At 37.5% G+C, this 20,978-nt stretch overlaps 1 protein-coding gene across 1 annotated transcript; it reads left to right on the top strand.

Moving 5' to 3' along the window:
• Nucleotides 1-3,703: 3,703 nt before the first annotated feature.
• LOC107283648 (serum paraoxonase/arylesterase 2) lies at nucleotides 3,704-19,989 on the top strand. Its single transcript, XM_015811578.1, has 9 exons — nucleotides 3,704-3,791; nucleotides 7,893-7,963; nucleotides 10,751-10,806; nucleotides 12,316-12,481; nucleotides 13,310-13,436; nucleotides 15,268-15,471; nucleotides 16,283-16,364; nucleotides 18,055-18,183; nucleotides 19,213-19,989. The coding sequence occupies exons 1-9, from the start codon at nucleotides 3,715-3,717 to the stop codon at nucleotides 19,369-19,371; spliced, it is 1,071 nt and encodes a 356-aa protein (XP_015667064.1). The 5' UTR covers nucleotides 3,704-3,714; the 3' UTR covers nucleotides 19,372-19,989.
• Nucleotides 19,990-20,978: the final 989 nt, after the last annotated feature.

Genomic DNA, 20,978 nt, shown 5'->3' with positions numbered 1-20,978 from the left:
CTTTCTCTTTCTCAATCTTTTTTCTCTTTTCTCTTTTTCTCTTTCTTCTCCCTCTTGCTTTCTTTCTCTTTCTTTTCTCTCCCTTTCCTCTCCCTTTCTCTTTCCTCTTTTTCTTTCTTTCCTCTTTCTCTCTTTCCTCTCTCTCTTTCTCTCTCTTTCTCTTTCCCTCTCTTTCCTCTCTTCTCTTTCTCTTTCCTCTTTCTTTCTCTTCCTTTCCTCTCTTTCCTCTTTCCTCTCCTCTTTCTCTTTCCTCTAACTTTCTCTCTTTCCTCTCTTTCTCTTTTCTTCTTTTTCTCTTTCCTCTCTTTCCTCTTTCTCTCTTTCCTTTCTTTCTCTCTTTCTTTCCTCTTTCTCTTTCCTCTCTTTCTCTTTCCTCTATTTCTCTTCTCTTTCTCTCTTTCCTCTTTTTCTCTTTTCTCTTTTTCTTTTTTTCCTCTTTCTCTTCTCTTCCTTTCCTCTAACTTTCTCTCTCTTTCCCCTCTTTCTCTTTCCTCTCTTCTCTTTCTCTTTCCTCTCTTTCTTTCTCTTCCTTTCCTCTTTCCTTTCTTTCCTCTCCTCTTTCTCTTTCCTCTAACTTTCTCTCTTTCCTCTCTTTCTCCTCTTTTCCTCTCTTTCTCTTTCCTCTCTTTCTTTCCTCTTTCTCTCTTTCTTTCCTCTTTCTCTTTCCCTCTTTCCTCTCTTTCTCTTTCCTCTATTTCTCTTCTCTTTCTCTCTTTCCTCTTTTTCTCTTCTCTTTTTCTTTTTTTCCTCTTTCTCTTCTCTTCCTCTCTTTCCTCTAACTTTCTCTCTCTCTTTTCCTCTTTCTCTTTCGTCTTTCTCTTTCCACTTTTTCTCTTCCCCTCTCTCCTCTCTTTCTCTTCTCTTTGTCAAGCCTCACAGGGCTTGCCACTCACGGGTGAGGGTTGGGGGACCGCCAGCCGACTGCTGCTGCCACCGCCGCTGCCGCCGCAGCCACCCGGCCTGTTGCCGTTGCCGCCGCCACAGCCGAGCAGCTTGTTCCCGCCGCCGCAGCAGCCGCCCAGCTCGTTCCCGGCGTCGCCCCGGCCTGCGGAGCTCCAGGTATGGCCCTCCACCCCTCCCTTCCGTTCCCTGCAGCGCTGCCTGGCGTGCCCGGGACGGGAAACCCCGAGCCGCTGTAGCCAGGCGCGAGGGGGAACGCCAGAAGCCTCACACAAGGGGGGGAGGCCTGGCGACGCTGCGCCCTGCCGGGCGCTCACCTACAGGGCTGGGGGGGCCGAGGCTGCCAGGGAGAAACAGCCACGTGCCGACAATCAGCCGGAACTGCTGGAGCCGGCCGGGGAAAGCCGCGGCCGGCCGGAGAACCGCCAAGGATTGATTGACTTCTGGGAGGGGCGGGTCCCAACTGCCGGGACACTTATAACCACAGGGCGGATGGTGGCTTGCGGCTGGGGACGGGGTAACGGCGCAGGGCCAATGAGGAGGCCTGCGAGGGGGCAAGTCCCATGAGAGAGAGAGAGAGAGAGAGAGAGAGAGAGAGAGAGACAGACAGACAGACAGACAGACAGACAGACAGACAGACAGACTTCTGTCTCTCTCTCTCTCTCTCTCTCTCTCTCTCTCATGGGACTTGCCGGAGGGCCGTGGGAGGGCCGCATTTATATAGAGCAGGGAGGGCTGTTTGAGGGCCGGATTAAACCGGGCCGCGGGCCGCAAATGGCCCGCGGGCCGGACTTTGGACATGTCTGGACTAAAGGAAGCAACAGGAAAGATCCCCAAATCTCAGCTCTGAATATCTTGCACTGGTGAGCCCAGATTGGGAGTCCTAGAGCTCACTATGTGCAATTTAAGAAAAATTTAATAGCCTGGCATACTGGCTAACTTTAATTGGATATTACAAACCTGGATGCACTGAAGTAAGAGCTAAGGCAGGAAAACAACCCTTGAAAATGGGCAGCCAGTGGTCATGTACTAAGGAAAACCATGGGACACTTCTTAAAACTCTCCTTACACGTTCGGACTGACCTTCGATTCTCACTGTAGGTTGTAAACTTTTACTAACCGTGTCTTATAACCTGTGATATTTAAAGAAAAGGTGGATTGTTTTAAAAACGGATGACTTTTAGAACTCCCCTTTTGGGAGAAGGGATCTTTTTCTGCTGCCTCTATTAGTGTCTTATTTTTTTTTGGCATAACAGTTTAAAAGCTTGCCTACCAAGTCTCCCTGACCAAAACAATTTTAATGTTGTGCCAAATAAGTGTGTAATACAGTCACACACTTAAGGCACAAAGCGGGGATATTGTGGGAAGTTAACCCAGAGAAGGAAATATTAAAAAGGCAGGAAAAAATATTGTTCACCAAAAGGATTTTTAAAAGCATTTTTTGAAAAGCAGAAACCAAACCTGGCCTCATCTCTTTGCCCAGGGCAGTAGTTGGTCTTATACATATGCAGATGTGGAACCATCAGGAAGTTTGGAGCCAGGGATCTCAAGACAAAAGAAGCTCTTAAGAGTCATTAGCCCCATCACCTGGGAAGCAGGATATGTTAATGGGATTAAACCACAGATATCAAGGCCTAGAAAAACACTCAGAAATAGCCTCAAAGTTCATGCCACAGGAACAGGAAACTTCCAAGCAGGGCTGGGAGGGGGGTATAAAAAGACCTTCTACCCATGTGCTCTCTCACTCTTTTTCTTCTCCTCTGCTGCTTATCTGTCTTCTGCAATAAACTGTAACCTTCTTCCCAAAGCAGTCACCATGTTTGCTTATTTATTCCCGGCTTGGATGAACCAGGATGAAGACTTACTTCTAACATCCCAAAGCAGTTGCCATGTTTGCTTATTTATTCCCGGCTTGGATGAACCAGGATGAAGACTTTACTTCTATCACTGCCCTCCCCAAATTAATTTTTAAGATTGCTTAAATTAAAAATAACAAGATGGGAAATTGTTACTCCACAAACACTATTCTTAAGTATTGCAATTCCAAGGCCTTTTTATGATTTGGAGAGCAAGATGGCTGCAGCTGAGTCCTCCTTTTGAAAAGTGCTCATCTGCCCAGAAAAAAAAAGGATCCAGTAATTGCAATACCCAGCCTCCTAGAAAATCAGCTATCAGAGAAGGATTATCATTTTCATGAGGGACATTTCAGTTGCCAGCCTAGCTGTCTCTGTACATGGGACCCAGGGAGATCATCTTATCTTGACCTCAATCGATAAGATAGTTGTCTCATCGAGGTTACAGCACATTCTAGGAAAGCTTGCATACCATGTGATAAAATATATTTTGTTCTGGGTTTATTATTTGGTGTGAAAAGTGAATCCTAGAACCACACACTAGACTGGGAAATCGAAAAAAAATATATCTCCCAGTAGAAGATAGAGGGGAACTGTTGTGTCTCAGAAAACTGCGTCAACGCGTCTCAAATCGTCTCCAGGAGTCTGATAACCATGATTCGAGAAGGTCTTCATAGTTACCTTACCTTGGAGAACGCAGCGGCTCTAGCAAACTTTTTAATTCCCGCCTCCGCCCTGCCAAATTGGGTGCTGATTGGAGTAGACGGACGAGCTTGGGCGTTTCCCCTTCGATGCGATCTCTTGGCGGTGGGAGGCGCTGCGGAGTTGGTTCTTCAATATCAAGCCGAGCGGGAGCCGCGGGACCACATTTCTCCCTGGAGCTTGCCGGCGGCTGGTCGTCTTCGTCTTCGTCGTCTTCGTCTCCGTCTCCGTCTCGTGGGTACCGAAGTCAGGCTGAACCATGAGGAGGCTGATGCTACTGATGACGGTCTTCGTCGTTTTTGGAGCCTTGCTCGTGGAGAGGTTCATAGTATTTCGGTAAGTATAGCATCGGTTTTAACCGGTTTGCTTCGATGTGAAATTATCTAGACTCCGCGTGCTCCTCCGTGCAAATTTCGGCGATTTTCGCCCGTTTGATTTGAGTAGGTATACGATTGGGTGTAATTTATTTTCTCTTTCGTCTTTAGCGCTGCAGCCTGGTGAATACAAGGGGCAAGGGTACTCTCTGATAAATTCAATTGGGTTCGCGATACTATGCCTGTGTCTTGGTTATGCGTTTTCTGTGCTTATTTACTTAGAAGTTAAGATAGGTCTGTACAATAATGCGGTGAAATGCTTCCTGTGAAATTATTAATACATCAAATGGCTTGGAATAAACATGCCCTTTTTTCCCCTGGTTACTCACGTATTTCTTCCAGGACCACAAGACAGGTGCACTTTTCTTCACTGGGTTCTGCTATTTATTCTCACAACTTTGTGGGGTAGTTTATCAATGAAAAAAGAATCTAAGGTGTCCAGTGAGTTTGAATTTGCTTCTGGGCAATCCATTTTAATCCAGCCTTCTAATTGCAGTGGCTTTCCTATACCTGGAATCGTCATCAGTGTTTCTCAACATTAACATATACATTACAATATTCTATTTGAAACTATAGCAAAGCTGTGTTTCTTTGAAATACTGTGGCTGTGTGGAGTCCGTTTCCCCATTTATAGGGAATCTTGCATCACCCTTGCAGCATCCCGTTGTAGAAGCTGCTCCTGTGTAACACAAAAATCATTTTATGTTTAGAGGGTATGAAGCTGAGTGATTTTTTTTTTTTTAACCACTGCAGTTTTGTTCTATAGCACTTCGGGGGTGGGGGGAGTGCCTATATAATGTTCTTTGCTTTTCACATTTTGACTTTGGCAGAAATGAAGATCAAGGATTGTCTTCAGTTTGCTTTTGAGGAATTGGGATGGGGAAACAGTAGCAGCATGGGAACACTTTTTATTTAGCAACAGTGACTTGATGCTGGGTGAATTTTGTAATTTTTTTTCCTTGAGTAATTCGGAGAGGTGATTTCAAAGTATCTTATCCCTGCTACAACCAGCTCAAGGGTGTGGCTTTCAACTGCATAATTCAGAATTATATTTATGTCTTGCTTTTCCTTTGAAAATTGAAGTATTCTTTTCCCCCAATTTTTTCCCTGGATTTGGTAGGAAGGATCACTCTATTCCAATTTCTTGGTGAGCTCCCTGTCTGCATTTCTCTGTTTGCTACTTTAACCCAGATTTTGTTGGCTGTTTCAAAATTTTGTTCCCAATAAGCAGGAATATTGTGCCTTTGCAAAAATGACCTGAAATTAACGTTTTTGTTTATGACTAATGCAATATTATACAGGTTTTGTACAAGTTTATAAAGGAATAATTATTAAAATTCTTGCTATCTTGTCAGGAAGGCTGAATGCATGCATGTTCATCCACATTCCTGATTATTGAAAAGTGCAATTGCTAATGTAATTTCTGTTTCTATCCTGTCTGATCTCTGCTAGATCATCCAGCAAGATTGTCTATCAAATGAGGAAAAAGCAGCATGCAGCCACTCGCATGCAAGCACAACTCTGAGCATGTGAGACTGCTACAGATGTGGTTTATTGATATGTGGTTCTCCTTGCACCATTTCATTTATCAGTGGAATAGCTGGCATTTCCCATCTTTCCTTTTTATATGGGTTGGGCTTCAGCTGTCATAAGTCCTATGACCCAGAATGGGGAATTGTTATTTGCTTACAAGAAGGAATGGCTTGCAGTTTTAATTGTACAACTATGCCTGAAAAGCAGCTTTTTCTGGCCAGATAATTATTTTGGCTGGGGATAATGGGAGATTTAGTCTAACAAATAGAGAAGATAGCCAGTGGGAAAAAGCTGTTTTAGCCTACTCTAAGGGGCAGATCAGTCTGCTAATTAGCAGTTAATTGGACAGAGGACTGCTATAACTTTCATTTTAAATGTTTCTTATCTATAGAGGACACTCTGTAGTAATTTAATATTAATGCTTGAACAGCAAATACATAACTTTTATGTATTTAAAGGATTTTATTTTGCTGTTTAAAGTTTTGTAAATACTGTTTACAAAAAGATAGCTTAATACAGTAAGGCCTTTTTTTTGGGAGAACCAGTTTTTCTGTCTCCTAACCCCTTGAATCCAATTTGAAATGCTTCTGAGATTGATCTGGGATGTTCTGACAGATATATTCAGATATCAGAATGCTATGAGTACAGAACTGATGACATGATTATTTAGCAATGTTTCCCAATGCCTTAGCAACCTTAAGACAAATAGACTTTAGCTCCCAGATTTCCCCAGCTAATGCTGGCTGGCTAGGGAATTCTGGAAATTGAAGTCAAAGCATCATAAAGTTGCTGAGGTCTTGGACTCACAAAGAGCTGCCAGCTAATCATTTTCTGACCAGTAGCTGATCATAGAAAACCTGTTAGCCTAATAGTGCTCACTTGCTAGCCAAAAACGGACTGCCCTATCCTACCTCTTCAGACTCTTGCCTCCATGTGTGCCTTTTACACACACACACACACACACACACAAACACAAACACACAAATTTAAAGAAAATAATGCTTAAACTTTTTCCAATATTTCTTTGCTAACCATTTTTGCAAACCTCAACTATCTTCCAGAGTTTGGATTCCTTTTTCTAATGATGCTGGTTTGCAGCTACAGCAAGATTCCCAGGATCTGGGAGAGAGGCCATGTTGGACATTCCTTCCCCAGGGAACAAGAGTGCCTCTTCAGGCACAAGGCTGCCATTTCTGGTGGAGCACTTCTTCAATTACAGATTCAGTGACATGAACTCAGGGTTGAGGTGTCAATTGCTTGCAATTGTATGTCCCCCAGATACAGCATCATATAATTGTGGGATTCTTTTTGTGCACTTCCCTCCCAAAAGCCAGACTTGGAATTGACAGTAAAAAAGTATTCCTTCCAGCTTGTGTTGTATGAAAACAAATAAAACATTCCACTCTGTTGATTGGTGACAAATATATAAAGGAAAGGAGCCAAATATATCTCCGAAGCTAAATGCAATCTTGATACTTCCCCAGCTGAATGCCCTGAAAAAAATATTGAGCTTGATGTCTTTAATAAGTATATTTCCTTTTCTCCCATCTCCAAATGTAGTTTTCTGTTTAATACACCACTGTATTACAAATATTGCATATTTAAGGGTAGGAGGGAACAAAAGAGATAAATGCACAATTGTCACAGTCAAAAGCCATGTCACTCAAAAAGCAAACGTAACCTATCTTTTGTTGCATATTATAGAGAAAAGGGCAAAGGCTGTTCTTATTGAGTTAATATTATTAGGCAAAGAGGTAACCCGCAGTGTGTATTTATAGGAAACAAATAGAATATGATTTTTTAAAAATTAGCAAAGTATAGTCTATTTAAAAAAAAACAAAAAATGTATTGTAGTTGTGTTGCTGAGAGATAAAAGGAATCATTAGAAAAAAATAAATTTGCTTCCAGTCAGACAACATATTGTTTAACTGTTTTGATTTGGTTGAAATTAACTTTCAAAACCATTTTAAAAAGCACCAGATCTTTTTTTTAACTCTTTTAATATATTTTTTTCTTTTTGCCACAGGAGGGAGCCCCAGCACAAGATGAACAAAATGAACTATTCACTTGCACTGAGAATTCCAATGGCTTTAATTTGTAATGTTAATACTAATACTAAAAGCTTTCATGCTTTTTTCCCCTTTCATACTATTTGGTTAGTCATATACAAGGTTGAGCATTACTGAACTTTCTGTCTTTTTTTTATTCTGAATGTTTTACTTCGTTTGATTTGAATTTAACAAATAGAATTCTGTGCATAAGATTACTTTGTTTTTTTTCCCATATAAGAAGGAGGAAGCAGAGCTGAGGCTTATCCCAAAATGGGAGGAATCTAGTTTTAACTCTCTGCTTGAAGTGATTCAAGCAAACGCTTTCCTAAATCACTGAACTATAAGGAAGAGGAGGTACAGAACAAAACTTGCAAGATTCTGTCATTATAGCCAATCTCAAGTAAAAGTAATTTTCTATTTGCTGTGTGGTGCATTGTCCAATTTTATTTGTCCATTTTATTGAGCATATTTCCTTGCAGGCAGAAGCTGTTTGCCACCCGAGAACTGGTTCCCAAGCGCCTTCCTAACTGTGAACTCATACCAGGAATTGGTACGTCTGTGGCATCTTTGTTGTTACTTATGCAGAATTGCGCACATGTGCAGGAAACTTTGACAACTCATCAATAGCTGGTCATATATTTGCTGAAGAAAGCACATAATTGCTCTGCTTTCTATATAGTTAGATGTTTACTATATTTTTAATCAAAGATTTCTGCACAGAGAAAAAGGATAAAATGCAGGGGAAAATTCCCCTTACTAATATTTCCTCATAGCTATCATTTGTGAAAAATCAGACAAAGCATAAAATCCCTCTGAGCTTTCTGGCTGACTATAGATTTGAAGCCAGTTCTCTGAAATCAATCTTCAGTTTGAAGATGATGCTAAGCCAGGAGTTATATACAAATCAGGCCAACTAAATGTTTATAACACTAAACTAACATTCAGCAAACCACTTTCTGAGTATTGTTTCAATCAGTGCTTGTGTGGCACTTCAGGAGTTGGAAATATGGAAATGGACTATGTCAATCACTACTATTCTGGTAAGCAGCAGCCTGTGTATTATATAAAGTATAGGTAGTCCTTGGTTTAGGACTGTAACTGGGACTGGAACTTCTGTCATTAACTGATGCACTTGTTAAGTGAGTCACAACTGATTTTACAACTTTTGCTGTGGTCATTAAATGAATTACACATTTGTTAAGTGAATTCAGCTTCCCATTGACTTTGCTGCCTGGAAGCTTCATGGAAAGGTCTTAAATGGTGATCACGTGACCCCAGTACACTGTAATACACCGAATCAAAAAATTCAGGCGCTTGGCAACTGGCAGGTATTTAAAACAATTACAATGTACTGGTGTCATGTGCCTGGATGCTGGTCATAAGTGCAAGGACTCGTGGTAAGTCACTTTCTTCGGCATTGTGATAAATTTGAGCAATTATTAAACAAATGGTCATAAGTCAAGAATTACCTGCAGTTATTCTTACTAATAGTAAAACTGAGCTATTGTTAAACATTTTGACTTGCCATGCTTTTAGTAGAAATTGAAAGCTTACTGCCCATGCAAGATCATGCACCTTGTATGGCTTCTATAGTTGGGCATTGCAGAACACAAAACCAAAAAGGGGAAAAAGTGTCTGTACAGAATAAATGGCTTATGTGGCCTTCAGATAACAATGCAAAACAAGCACCACCCTAGAAAGATGAAGCAGGGCTTCAGAAGATGTATCCTTCCCAGGCAAAGATTAAACAGAGTGAACGTTCCTTGTGGCCTTTGCTTATTCTGCAGGATCTCCATAGCAACAAAAAATTTTCAGCCATTGATTGCAGATAAGGGAACTTACCTTGGGTAGTTTGTTCTCTATCTCTGCAGATAACAATCACACTTTTCAAAAGAGTGAAGTTTTTCTTGCAGCAGAGAAATGAGTAATTGGGGGTGGGGAAGGAGGCTGAGATATTCTTGAAAAGACTGGACAAGATCAGCTGCTTTAATTGACTGCATTGGGAGATGTAATTATTCTTCTGGAAGAGTTTTCCCCTCCTGTATATTTAACTACTAGTTATTAAAATGCTTAATTGCTGGCATATGGCTTTAGCAAGGACAAAGAGATACCATGAAAAAACAAATATGGGTCAGCAAGCCCATCCAACCTTGGCCACAATTATAAGTGAAAGACACCAAACTATTTTAAAATGATAATTTAGTTCCTCAGGGATCATTAATAATTCAAAGTACTACAATATCGGTATCTGTATAGTTAATAAGTACTTTACTGAGCAAAGATAAACACATGCATATAGCATGGAACGGAATAGGACCTAGCATTTTTTCCCCTACTTCCTGCATAGAGCAGATATGATGAGATATTTGTTATTCCAGGAGTCAGAATAGCTCAGAAGGTAGGACACGTGAGTTGTGTTTTTACTTTAATCCATTGGCTGTCTATTGACACCTTTATGCATAGTCCCAGCCTTCTGAGGTAGGCAGGAGTGAATAGCTACGTTCAAAATAGAGGAATAGGAAGGAATATTGTGTACAAGCATCTTTGAATCTTTGACTTTGCCTATTGTCATCCTATTGTTCTCCATCCACTCAGATTTTAATGATTCCTAGAAGTGAGGCAACACCTAGTTTATCACTCTCAAATGGATGTCACTCCAAGGTCCTGCTCTAAGATATCTTTAAATGGAGTATTGTAAAGATTTGGCTATAAAGCTGCTTATTGCACAACCTAATGATCCATCTCTCCTATAATGTCTTACACAGAGGCTGTCTTGCAGTGACAACTTTGTGAGGGAGACAATAAAGGAAAAATTGTTTGAAATAGAAGTAGAAGTGGCATTTAGTCCTATTGTCAGACAGTGGCAGTCATGCTCTGGTTTCAGTAAAGCTAGTTCTCAACTTACAACAATTCATTTAGTGACCATTCAAAGTTACAACAGCATAGAAAAAAATGAGTTATGACAGTTTTTCACACTTACGAGCCTTGCAGCATCCTCATGGTCATGTGATCAAAATTCAGATGCTTGGCAATTGTTTCATATTTATGACAATTGCAGTGTCACAGGGTCATATGATCCACCTTTTGTGATCTACTGACAAGCAAAGTCAATGGGGAAGAGAGATTCACTTAACAATTATGTTAGTAACTTAACAACTGCAGTGATTCACTTAACTGTGGCAGCAATGGTCGTAAAATGGGGCAAACTCACTTTAACAACTGTCTCACTTAGCAACATAAAATTTGGGCTCCTTTGTGGACTACCTGGAACTATATTCTCCCCTGTCTTAGGACTTCATTTGAATATCACTAATAAAACACTCTTTTTTATTTGCAGACAATGGTGCAGAGGATATTGATGTACTTCCTAATGGGTTGGCTTTCATCAGCTCCGTAAGCTGTTGTTGTTGTTCTTGATTTCCCCCTATTCCTCCTATGTTGTGCCCGTTATGGATTAACTTTAAGGTTATCAGAATGGGTTAAATCATTCAATTTTCTGATAATCATCCGGTTCCTTGGGTTGCCTCTCTGCGCTTAACTTGGATGACCCAGGGGACTGAATTCTAAGCAGTAGGTGGAGCCAAGATAAATATATAGGCAGGAGGCCACAGCTGAATTTTATTTTATTATTTTATTTTATTTATTTCTCTGTATCATTTTTTCTGAGATGGTATAGGAGGTTAGACTAGAAGACCTCCAAGGTCCCTTCCAACACTGTTATTCTGTTAAAAGTGATAGCATCAAATTCCTTTGGTGGAAGGAATTCCCAGAGTTTTGGAAGCGTCAAATTAGTCAGCTCTGCAAATAATTCATGGTGTTCCACTCTTAAGCACCAGCTGCAGTGACAAAATAGTCTATTGGGGCAAATAAATGCAGCATTTATTTGGTGCACTATATGGAAGTAAAATATTAGACACTAAAGGAGTTCTGTAAGAATAGTGTAATTTCATTTACCCACATTTTCAGCAACTATGATCATTCTGTGTGGATCATTTTCTTTCTATACATTCCCAATAATGGTGAAAAAAGGTAAAATAATAATATAAACAAATTATAAATTTGTAAGAATAATGTTTATTGAAGAGCTAGAGAATAGAAAAATAAGGTACAATAGTCTGTAGATATCCTAGCGTGTATAAATAATGGGAGCAGCTTGGAGCAAAATTGGCTTTGATTGCACTTTGCACTAGCCAGAATGGGTCAGAACTGTCTCAATACTAACATTTTTCAAAGTTTGCTGCATGTGATATAAATATATTTGTGGCTAATAATTTTGGGATCACTTTCTTTTAGATTATGTGAAAGTCTCAATTGATTAAGGCTTTGTTAATTGGAAGTTTTGATAACTATTATCATATAGAAAACTGTAACTTGTAAGAGGATAATAGCTAACTGACATGAACAAATGAATGAAATAAATGCATTAAAATATTTGTATGCCTAAGAAATTAAGGAGAAACATATTCCTGAATGAAAGGGGTGTGGTCTAATGGAAGAGATTGTATGAGTATTAATAATGATAAATAACTCAGAAAATATGAATTGGTGTCACATTGTATGTTATACTCCAGTAAATCGTAGCAATCAAATAAAGATGGATTTGGGGGAAATTGAGCACTGTTCTGAATTAAGAAAACCCAGGGGAAACAATTATTTTGCTAGGTTTGATTACGGTACATTACAGTAACCTAAATATAAGGTTACCAGAACATGTCCTATTTGTAATTAGACTACCTGGGAAAGAGCAATATCAACTGAACTATTGCAAAATGCCTCTGGACTTTGCATTCATTTTTGCTGTGCTTCAAACGGTTTCAAAACACATGGGAAATCATTAATCTCAGCAATTTTGATAGAATATTGATTGTCACTGGATAAAAATTCTTTCATTTCAATTTCAAGGGTCTGAAATATCCTGGTTTGAAAAGCTTTGAACCTCATAAAGGAGGACAAATCTTACTGCTGGATGCAAACGCAGAAAGTCCTCGTCCAGTTGAATTGAGAATTGAAGGTGGATTTGATCTGGATTCTTTCAATCCTCATGGAATCAGTTTTTATATGGAGAAGAGTAAGCAAAGTTATTGCATGGTCCTAATTTTCTTCATATTAACTTTTCAGCTTGAGTTGATTAAGTTGATTAGAGTTAGCTTTGGTTGATAATCACGATTTTGGGTTTGCCAAAAGTATGGGCAAAATATTTCTCATTGCGTATATCTGCTACAAATAGTCCTCAGCTTGCAAACAATCACTCAACAACTGTTTGAAATTAAGATGGGCCTGGAACAGGTGCTTTATGGCCCATAATGCACTTCTGGCCATGGTAAAATGTTCTGCCACCCCACTCTCTCATGATCATATAACTGCATTTTGAATACTTGGCAATCAATTTGTCTTTACAACATGCCCTATGGTCATGTGACTGTGATTTGCAAAAAAATTTCCAGTTTCTAGCAAAAAAAAATATGTTCAGAAGCATGAGTTTACATTTACAACTGCAGCATTTGCTTAACCACCACAGATTTGCTTAATTACTGCAGTGATTCACTTAAAAATTGCCACCAAAGTGTTATAACTTCAGGTCCAGCCAGATAGGTGCCTAAATTTATGACTGTAATGGCTTACAACCAGGAACCCAGAAGACAATTATGATATGCCTACTGATATGTTGTGCATATTTTAGGAAAAATTTAAGAGTATTTTTTAAAAAATTGGTGGTCTATGGTCAGTAATATAAAGGGTAGAAGAGATTTAGAGCAGCATAAGAAAAAAAGAAGAAATTATCTATATCCATTACAGTAGTTGATGATTAGGTGAATGAAACGCTGACAGTTACTTTATGTGTTTATGTTATCATTGTAACTTGCATTAACATTGCTCAAATATTCATTTTCTCTAGATGATAGCATATATCTCTTTGTGGTAAATCATCCAGAAGGCAAGTCAGCAGTGGAGATATTTAAATTTTTTCAAGATGAAAAATATTTGCTGTACTTAAGAACTGTCACACACGAGCTCCTAACAAGGTATATTACAAAAAATATATTTTAGGTTTGTGTTTGTGATTTGAAAGGTAGAGGGTAAATGGAAAAGGGGATTGAAAGGAATATGAAATGATGAGGTGACGTGAAATAGATAAATGCATCATGCTCTTCTGTTAAAAAAAAAAAAACTAAGCCAAGGAAATTAAAGTGAAATAAACAAAAGAAAAAGAAATTTAGCTAAATCTAGTTTAACCAATATTGCTTATCTTACTTCTTCATATATGCCTAACTTTGTGAAATCATTCTTGTTTTAACTATGTCTATGCCCTTTTTAATTAAAAATTAGGAGGCAGAAATAGAAAAATTATCAGCACTAGAATGAGTTTAGGCAACTTTCCACAATGCTGTATTCCATTTGGAGAGCACTAGTTGACTTAAAACAGTTTTGCTTTTTGTATTTTGCGGTATTTTATTTTATTATTTTATTTATTAAAATTCTGTGCCATCCATCTCCCCTACAAGTTGATTCTGGATGGCTTACAAAATATTTCTTATTAGTAACTTAAACAGTCAAATGCTTACTCCATTCCATATCCTAAGAATGGAGAATCTCTAGCCCACGGGTCAGATGGACCCATAAGGACCCTCCATTTGAGCTGCTGAAATGCAACTGGAAGTGCTGAAGATTACTGCCTTCATGCAGAGAATGGAACTAACTAAGCCTATTAGCTTTCTAGCTTCATGTGTCTCTGTGCTTGGAGCTAGAAATACAAGAGAAGAATTTTGGAAGGGGAGAGCTCAGGAAATAAGGATCTGCTAAGGTAGCCCAATCTTAGGCTATACCACCTGCCTTTGGCAATATGATTGTACAGTATATATCCAAGAAAATCTTGATTCTATACTTAGCACTATTATCATAATTAATAATTAAGTTTGTACATTTCCCAATTCTCAATGACTCATGGTAGCTCATAGCAATCAAACAAATTTCAATAAAATCAATAAAACATAAAAAAGATAAAAGATGGACATATTGATAAAGTGAGATTTCAATCTCTCACCAAAGATCTGGGTAAAGAGTCGGGTTTTCAAGGCTATGAAAATAAAAGTTATTCAATACAATACAATATAATTTTAATGCTAGTACATTTCAATAAGGTGCATAGAAAGTCAAAAAGTAAAAAGTTTGTAGAACTGATAGATATTGTAAGATAAAGTAAGAATCAAGTTGATTCTTTATTTGCTGCAATGTGAATCTAAAGCAAATTACATATTGTAGAAATCAATTACTTAGGAATATGTAGTGTTACAGAAGATAAGCATTCGTACAACTTCCAAATGATACTGAATAGGGCAGGGCTGAAAGGATTGGATGTATTAACTAATAGCCCAATAAAAAGTGAGAAGCTAAGATTCAAGGCCATTATGGAAATATTCACAACATGCCTGCCCTACTCAGTGTTGTCAAGTTTCTGTTGTCATTTTGAAAGCATCTCCTTTATGTTATATTCTACCACCATCCTCAAAGAGACAGAATTTATAACAGAGGACAATGTTTTCTTCATAGACTATTACGGTCAATTTCATCTTTAGGATTTTGGGGAATATATTCATTTGGACACTTGATGGATGTTTAGAGCACAAAATAGTTTGGGGCTTATCTTTTGTAATTTTATTTACTCTTAAATATTTTTTTTCTGCAGACCACAAAGTCAGATAGAGCTATCAAACAGATCTGTGTTCTTAAAGTCTGTGTTTAGAGCACACAATATTTTGGGAGCAATTTTACAAATTTCATAAGAAAATTTAGAAAGCAACTAATGCAACGTCAGTGTTATAATGTTATGTTTTATATTTTTCATTTTTGTCATAGTATCAACGATGTTCTTGCTGTGGGCCCTGAGAATTTCTATGCCACCAATGACCGTTATTTCCGATCAGAGACTGTCTCTATATATGTCGAGATGTTTTGGGGTTTGAGCTGGACAAATGTTATCTACTATAGCCCAAAGAAAGTTAAAGAAGTAGCATCAAGATTTTACAGTGCCAATGGCATTAATATTTCACCAGATGGAAAGTAAGTTTCTTTTTTAACTCAGTTCTTCCTTAATTTAGTTCTTTATGACATTAGGCTTTCATCATTGGGTTTGAGAACACATAATATAATTGAGGTGAGGGAAGCTTTAAAAAAAATCTAATCTGTGTTGCCTCCTGACAATCATTGGCACATCACTGTTTTATTGTCAGTAATAAGTAAATGACATACCTTTGCCTTATTCTAGGGTTTTTCCCCTCATCTTTCTAATTTTTAATCACTCCAAGGCTGTAGTCTAGGATCCTGCTTAACTCTATTAAGATCAGTAAAAGTTGACTAGATAATGCTATCTGTTGTGGTTTAGGTTAGTTAAACTAAGGCAATAAATTTTGTTCCTCAAAATTAATCTCTTATAAAAAAAAATGCTGTTTTGAGGAAAAGACTAGAAATATAGTTGGATGGTTGTCCTAATCTAGTGCAACTTGTAGCCTTCTAAATATATTGAATTACAACTTCTGTAATCTTGAGTCAACATGATCAAGTTAGGAAAGACTTCCTTAAAAGAAAAGAGTGGTATTAATGAAATAAAAATTGTTTTAAGAACCACTTTAAAAGATCTTGTGATAAGAATTCACTAAAAATATAGAAGTACAATTTTCCTACCCTAATCCAATAATAGAACATTCCACCGGCCCTCCAACCCCTTTATACCAAATGGTTTTATAGTTGGTCATTTTATCAGATTCTTTTTAATTGATTATTTTTTTCCATATATTCTGGGAAAGGGGAGATAGAAGTAAGGACAAATAATTTACTAATAACATAAGTAAAATTAACAATATGTCATTTCAAGGTTTGTCTACGTTGCTGATATTTTGGACCATAGCATCCATGTCTTTCAAAAGATGGCTAATATGAATTTATCTCCTGTGAAGGTAAGTTTGGTTCTCTTTGAAGATTGAATAACTTATTCAGGTATTCTTTATATCTGAAACAAAAGTTAGATCTTGAATATTTTTTTTAACTTAAGCACTCTGCTATCTTATATATTTTTGTGAATATGTATCTTCCGTTAATTCTAATGAATTATTACTGTTGGTGTTTGGTAAGTTTATGACATATGTCAATGGGATGTTAATACTGGTAATTCAGTATCACTAATAGAATTGGGCCTTTAGGACAAGAAGGATTTATCAGTCAGGGCCATTTAGGAAGGATAGATATTTCCTGAAAGCCTATGTTGTTATCTAGAACTACAGGAAGATGGTATTAGAATAAGGGAAAAAATGGATAAAATTCTGAGCACTAATATTAGTTGGAGTGGAGAGAAATGCATTGTCTGAAATACCTAAAGTTTGGCTCGTACTAATATTCTGCATAGGAAAAGACTGCTTAAAAGAAGAAACCTGGCCAGCAGACACTATTCTGTTCTCATATATAACCAAGTTAGAGTTACCTATCAGAGGGAAGTAGTTACTTCAAATGGAATCAATACGAAAACTTTTATCTATATTGGCTGGCAAATTAGTTATATTATCTTTGAGAATTATCTTTCAAAAAGCTGATCTCCTCCTAGTCTTGACTATCACATTGCAACTTATGTATGATTAGCTTGATGTGCAATCCAGTAACTTCGTTTCGTTCAAAATGCATAAGTTGCACTGTTTCTAAAGTAGCCATGAAAACTCATACTAAAGTACAATTCAATTTCAGGCTTAGTGCTTATTTCTAGGCTTAGTGCTAAATGAGATTGATTAAGCTGTTAGTGGCTTTGTCATGCTTCTTCTTCTGCATATCACTATTTCTCATGGGCAGGGTGAAAAAACATTTAAACAAATCTGGAAATGTCCACTGAGTTCACTTGACAGAAGCCCGGGGGTTAGGGTTTTGCTATTATCACATCTAAACATTTTGTATGTGTTAGAAACACCAATTCCTTTGTTGGTTTTTAAGCAGGTCCTGAAAATATCTTTGATTTTTCAGCCACTCAAATTGTTGTAATTTATTTGGTTTGTATTGTGTCGAAATGGTCTCATATATAGTTAAGTTTTCTTATAAATCATTTAGAAATATAATGTAGGTAGTAAACAAATGTGTCAAAGAAATAGGCATATCCCTTCCACTTGAAATATTAATTTCTTAACAAGTAAGTGTAGCAATTAGAACAATAGGTTGGGATTATGTAATAGTACACAATACTCATATGTAATATATTGTCTTGGTTGCTTTGACTAAAGATAATGTATTGTTTTGGATGATTTTCCATTACTCTTCATACTGGGACTGAAAGTATTTATGAAATTTTTTAGCAATCAAAGAATAAATTATAGAGCTACATCAGAGATAGGGAACATTTGATTCCTTAGATACTACTAAGAGCCTTGGCCTGTGTTGAAGGAAACTGAGATTGGAGTTGATACCATGAGCTGCTGGTGTCTTTTCCATGAGCTTCATGGCTCAGAAGTCTGACTTAGGAACAGAACCAAGCTGCCTAATGCTAATACAGATATGTAAGCAGACTTTTGTGATGAGCTCCTAATGAAATGTGGTTCTGCTTAATTGCAGCAAATGTCTTGTATTTTCTTTGTAGCCGAAGGGACATAATTTTATTTTTGTTCATTGTAGGTCCTGAAATTGGACACTATCCTTGACAACATATCAGTTGACCGTATTAATGGAGACCTTTGGTTAGGATGTCATCCCAACGCTGCGAAACTCCTTTCTTATGATCCAAATAATCCTCCTGGCTCAGAGGTAAGTTAGTAAGGATTATTTTTGACAAAGCACTTTATAACTATATAATAATTTTTCAACCAGGGTGAATAAGCGTAGTCCTCACAACAGTTCATTTTAGTGACTGGTTTATGACCATTTTTCACATCCCTATAGTCACATGATCAAAATTCAGACAGTTACCATATTTATAATGGTTGCAATGTCCCAGGATCATGTAATCCACAAGCAATGGGGAAGATTCACTTAATAACCATGTTACTAAATTAAGAACTAATTATCTGCAGGTTATTTGAAAAAAAAAATGCTCCTTTAAATAGAACAACAAACATTTCAGAAGAGTTGGACTCTTGAAGAATTGCAAGAGTTTCCTTTATTGAAATACTATGGATGATTTGCTAGGAACATTGTGGTCACTAGTCCCGGATATTTCTTAAGTACACTAAATAAAATTGGACTGTATTACCAAATAATTCATTGATTTTGTTCCTAAAATGAATACATTCTGAAGCATAGGCATCATACCAACTATATCAGACATTACCAGAATTCAGGAACTCAAACATTTTTGCCAGAAACAAGCATTTACTTTCAGTTTCTAGCAACAAATGTCCCATAGCAAACAATGGGTTTGCTTAATGACGGCCACATCTGCTTAACAAGCACCACGAAAAAAGATTATAAAATCTAGAGCAGTCATTTAGTCAGTGACCCACTTTATGACAAAATTGCAGGCTCAATTTCAGTCATAAGTCAAGGATAAACATCATGAAACGTAGATGAGAAACATGAAAACCTTGTTTACAGTGAAGTAAGAGATCACAATTGAGATGTTTTGAAACTAAGTTATTATTTCTGTAAGTCATTCTAGTAGAGCATCTATATAAAACACTTTTATTTTTATTTTATTTATTTATTTAGTCTTCTGGTGTTCCTTAATTATTTTTTTAAACAGGACGCATAGAAGAATGGGAAGTTCTAGCAGGATTGTCATTAGCCAAAGTTTTATGCAAGAGACTAGCTAATTGATTTCTGTTTGATTTCTTCCAGGTTCTTCTTGTCAAAAATATCCTTTCTGACAAACCTAAAATCACTCAAGTGTATGTGGATGATGGCACAATAATTCAAGCAAGTTCAGTTGCTGTCATGTATGGCAGGCATCTCATCATTGGCACTGTGTTTCAGAAAGCCCTTTTTTGCCATCTGTAGTTGGCACATCATGAGCTTTGTCTCAGTTGAAAAAGTCATTGTCACTGAAATCTGACCCAACCTTTCTGACACATATGGGTCCATCATAGTAAACTTTCACCTGCATTACAATAAAAACTAAAAAAAAAAAAGTAGTACTCAAATAAGTCTATAGAATGATATAATCTCAAAATTTACCTATTGTTATTGATAATTCTGTACTGGATTACTGATTTGATGGAGAAAAACCTGATTAACTCAGGTTTCAAATTCATGTTAGCCAGTCCATTTATCTAAAAGTTATAAGTATAACCACATCTATCTAGTAGTTCCCAAAATATCAGAGATCCGGCACATATTCCTGTCATATTTGAGGAACCATCTTGCCCCAATTTGTCCTGCCTTTTGGCCTTACAGAGTTATTTAAACCTAGTTTTGCTGGTTGTCTTGGGGCCCCAAAGATTTTGCTGGTTGTCTTGGGGCCCCAACTGGGTATGGTTGAATGGTTAAGAAGATCTTACCCCCATGCCATCCAACATCTGGGTTCTAGTTTTTTATATAGCTTTAAAAAATTATAATTGTTTTTATATTTATCTTTTTGTAAACTGCCCATAATCACTGTATTGGTGAGATGGGCAACATAAGCATTTAATAAATAAATATAAATAAATAAATATTCCACTTGCCTTTATTTATTTCTCGCTGTTTCCAAACTATAGCAAATATAATTTCATTAGTTTCAGGGTCACGATACCTCTTATCTTGCTTGCTGAAACAGATGGGATCAAATGGATTATGTTTCTCCAGTATTCCTCATTCAAGACATATTCAAACCATTTCCACCCAGAAACAGAGTGATGGTAGTTTGCGCCATATTTTAGTTTCATCAGGTAGCAGTGATTGATGGTTAATCTACAATTGTTTCAGTTTCTCATGAATTCGCCTTTCTCTTTCTTGGCTGATTTGCATATTCTGCTTGGTTGAAGTGGAATTGCCTGGTAAAGAGCCAAGGACCAATCATCTTTTGGGAAATGTAGTTCACAAATTACCTGGAAGGATGCTCCACTCATAGCCCTGATAGATATTGCTGTGGTGGTCTGTATCTCTTGCATACATTGTTCAATTATGTTGCTGGTCAACTCAAGTAATTTTTAGATGCTTAGTCACTCTGTGTTGTCTGCAGCCACAGATATTAAAAGAAGGGTTCTTGATGGGCCATATGAACCTGCATCAGCTTCCCAGTTTATAACCAGTCTCCTATAGTTAAGTCTTTCTGTGGCTAAACTACCTTCATTTTCCCAAAGTGCTGCCAAGTTTAAGTGTGAATATTTGTGCTGCTGATATTTGCTACCTCTTTCCCTTTTCTTTTTCTACGGAAATGTAGGAAGAAATTGTATAACGAGTTCACACAAGCTTTCCCATTTGGTCCTACCTCTGTGAAGTTGCTGACATGCTGCAACTATTTGATTTTATTTTATTTTTTACAAAAAAATCAGTTTAAAATTACCTGCCATTAGTAACTGATGCCCAGAAATAATAAAATACTGCTTTCCCCTCCATCCCCCAGAATTTAATGTACCAACCCAAAATCATTTAATCCTTCTACTCAAAAGCTTCCATTTTTCCAT

The sequence above is a fragment of the Protobothrops mucrosquamatus genome, unplaced genomic scaffold (assembly GCF_001527695.2).
Source record: "Protobothrops mucrosquamatus isolate PMUCROS unplaced genomic scaffold, P.Mucros_1.0 scaffold45, whole genome shotgun sequence".
Lineage (NCBI taxonomy): Eukaryota > Metazoa > Chordata > Lepidosauria > Squamata > Viperidae > Protobothrops > Protobothrops mucrosquamatus.
The sequence above is the reverse complement of the archived record's forward strand: the minus strand, read 5'-3'. Positions and strand labels throughout refer to the sequence as shown.

Coding starts and splice junctions, on each gene's coding strand:
- LOC107283648 (XM_015811578.1), top strand. CDS start 3,715: ATGAGGAGGCTGATGCTACTGATGACGGTCTTCGTCGTTTTTGGAGCC. Junction 3,792..7,892: donor GAGAGGTTCATAGTATTTCG/GTAAGTATAGCA, acceptor ATTTCCTTGCAG/GCAGAAGCTGTTTGCCACCC. Junction 12,482..13,309: donor CAGTTTTTATATGGAGAAGA/GTAAGCAAAGTT, acceptor CATTTTCTCTAG/ATGATAGCATATATCTCTTT.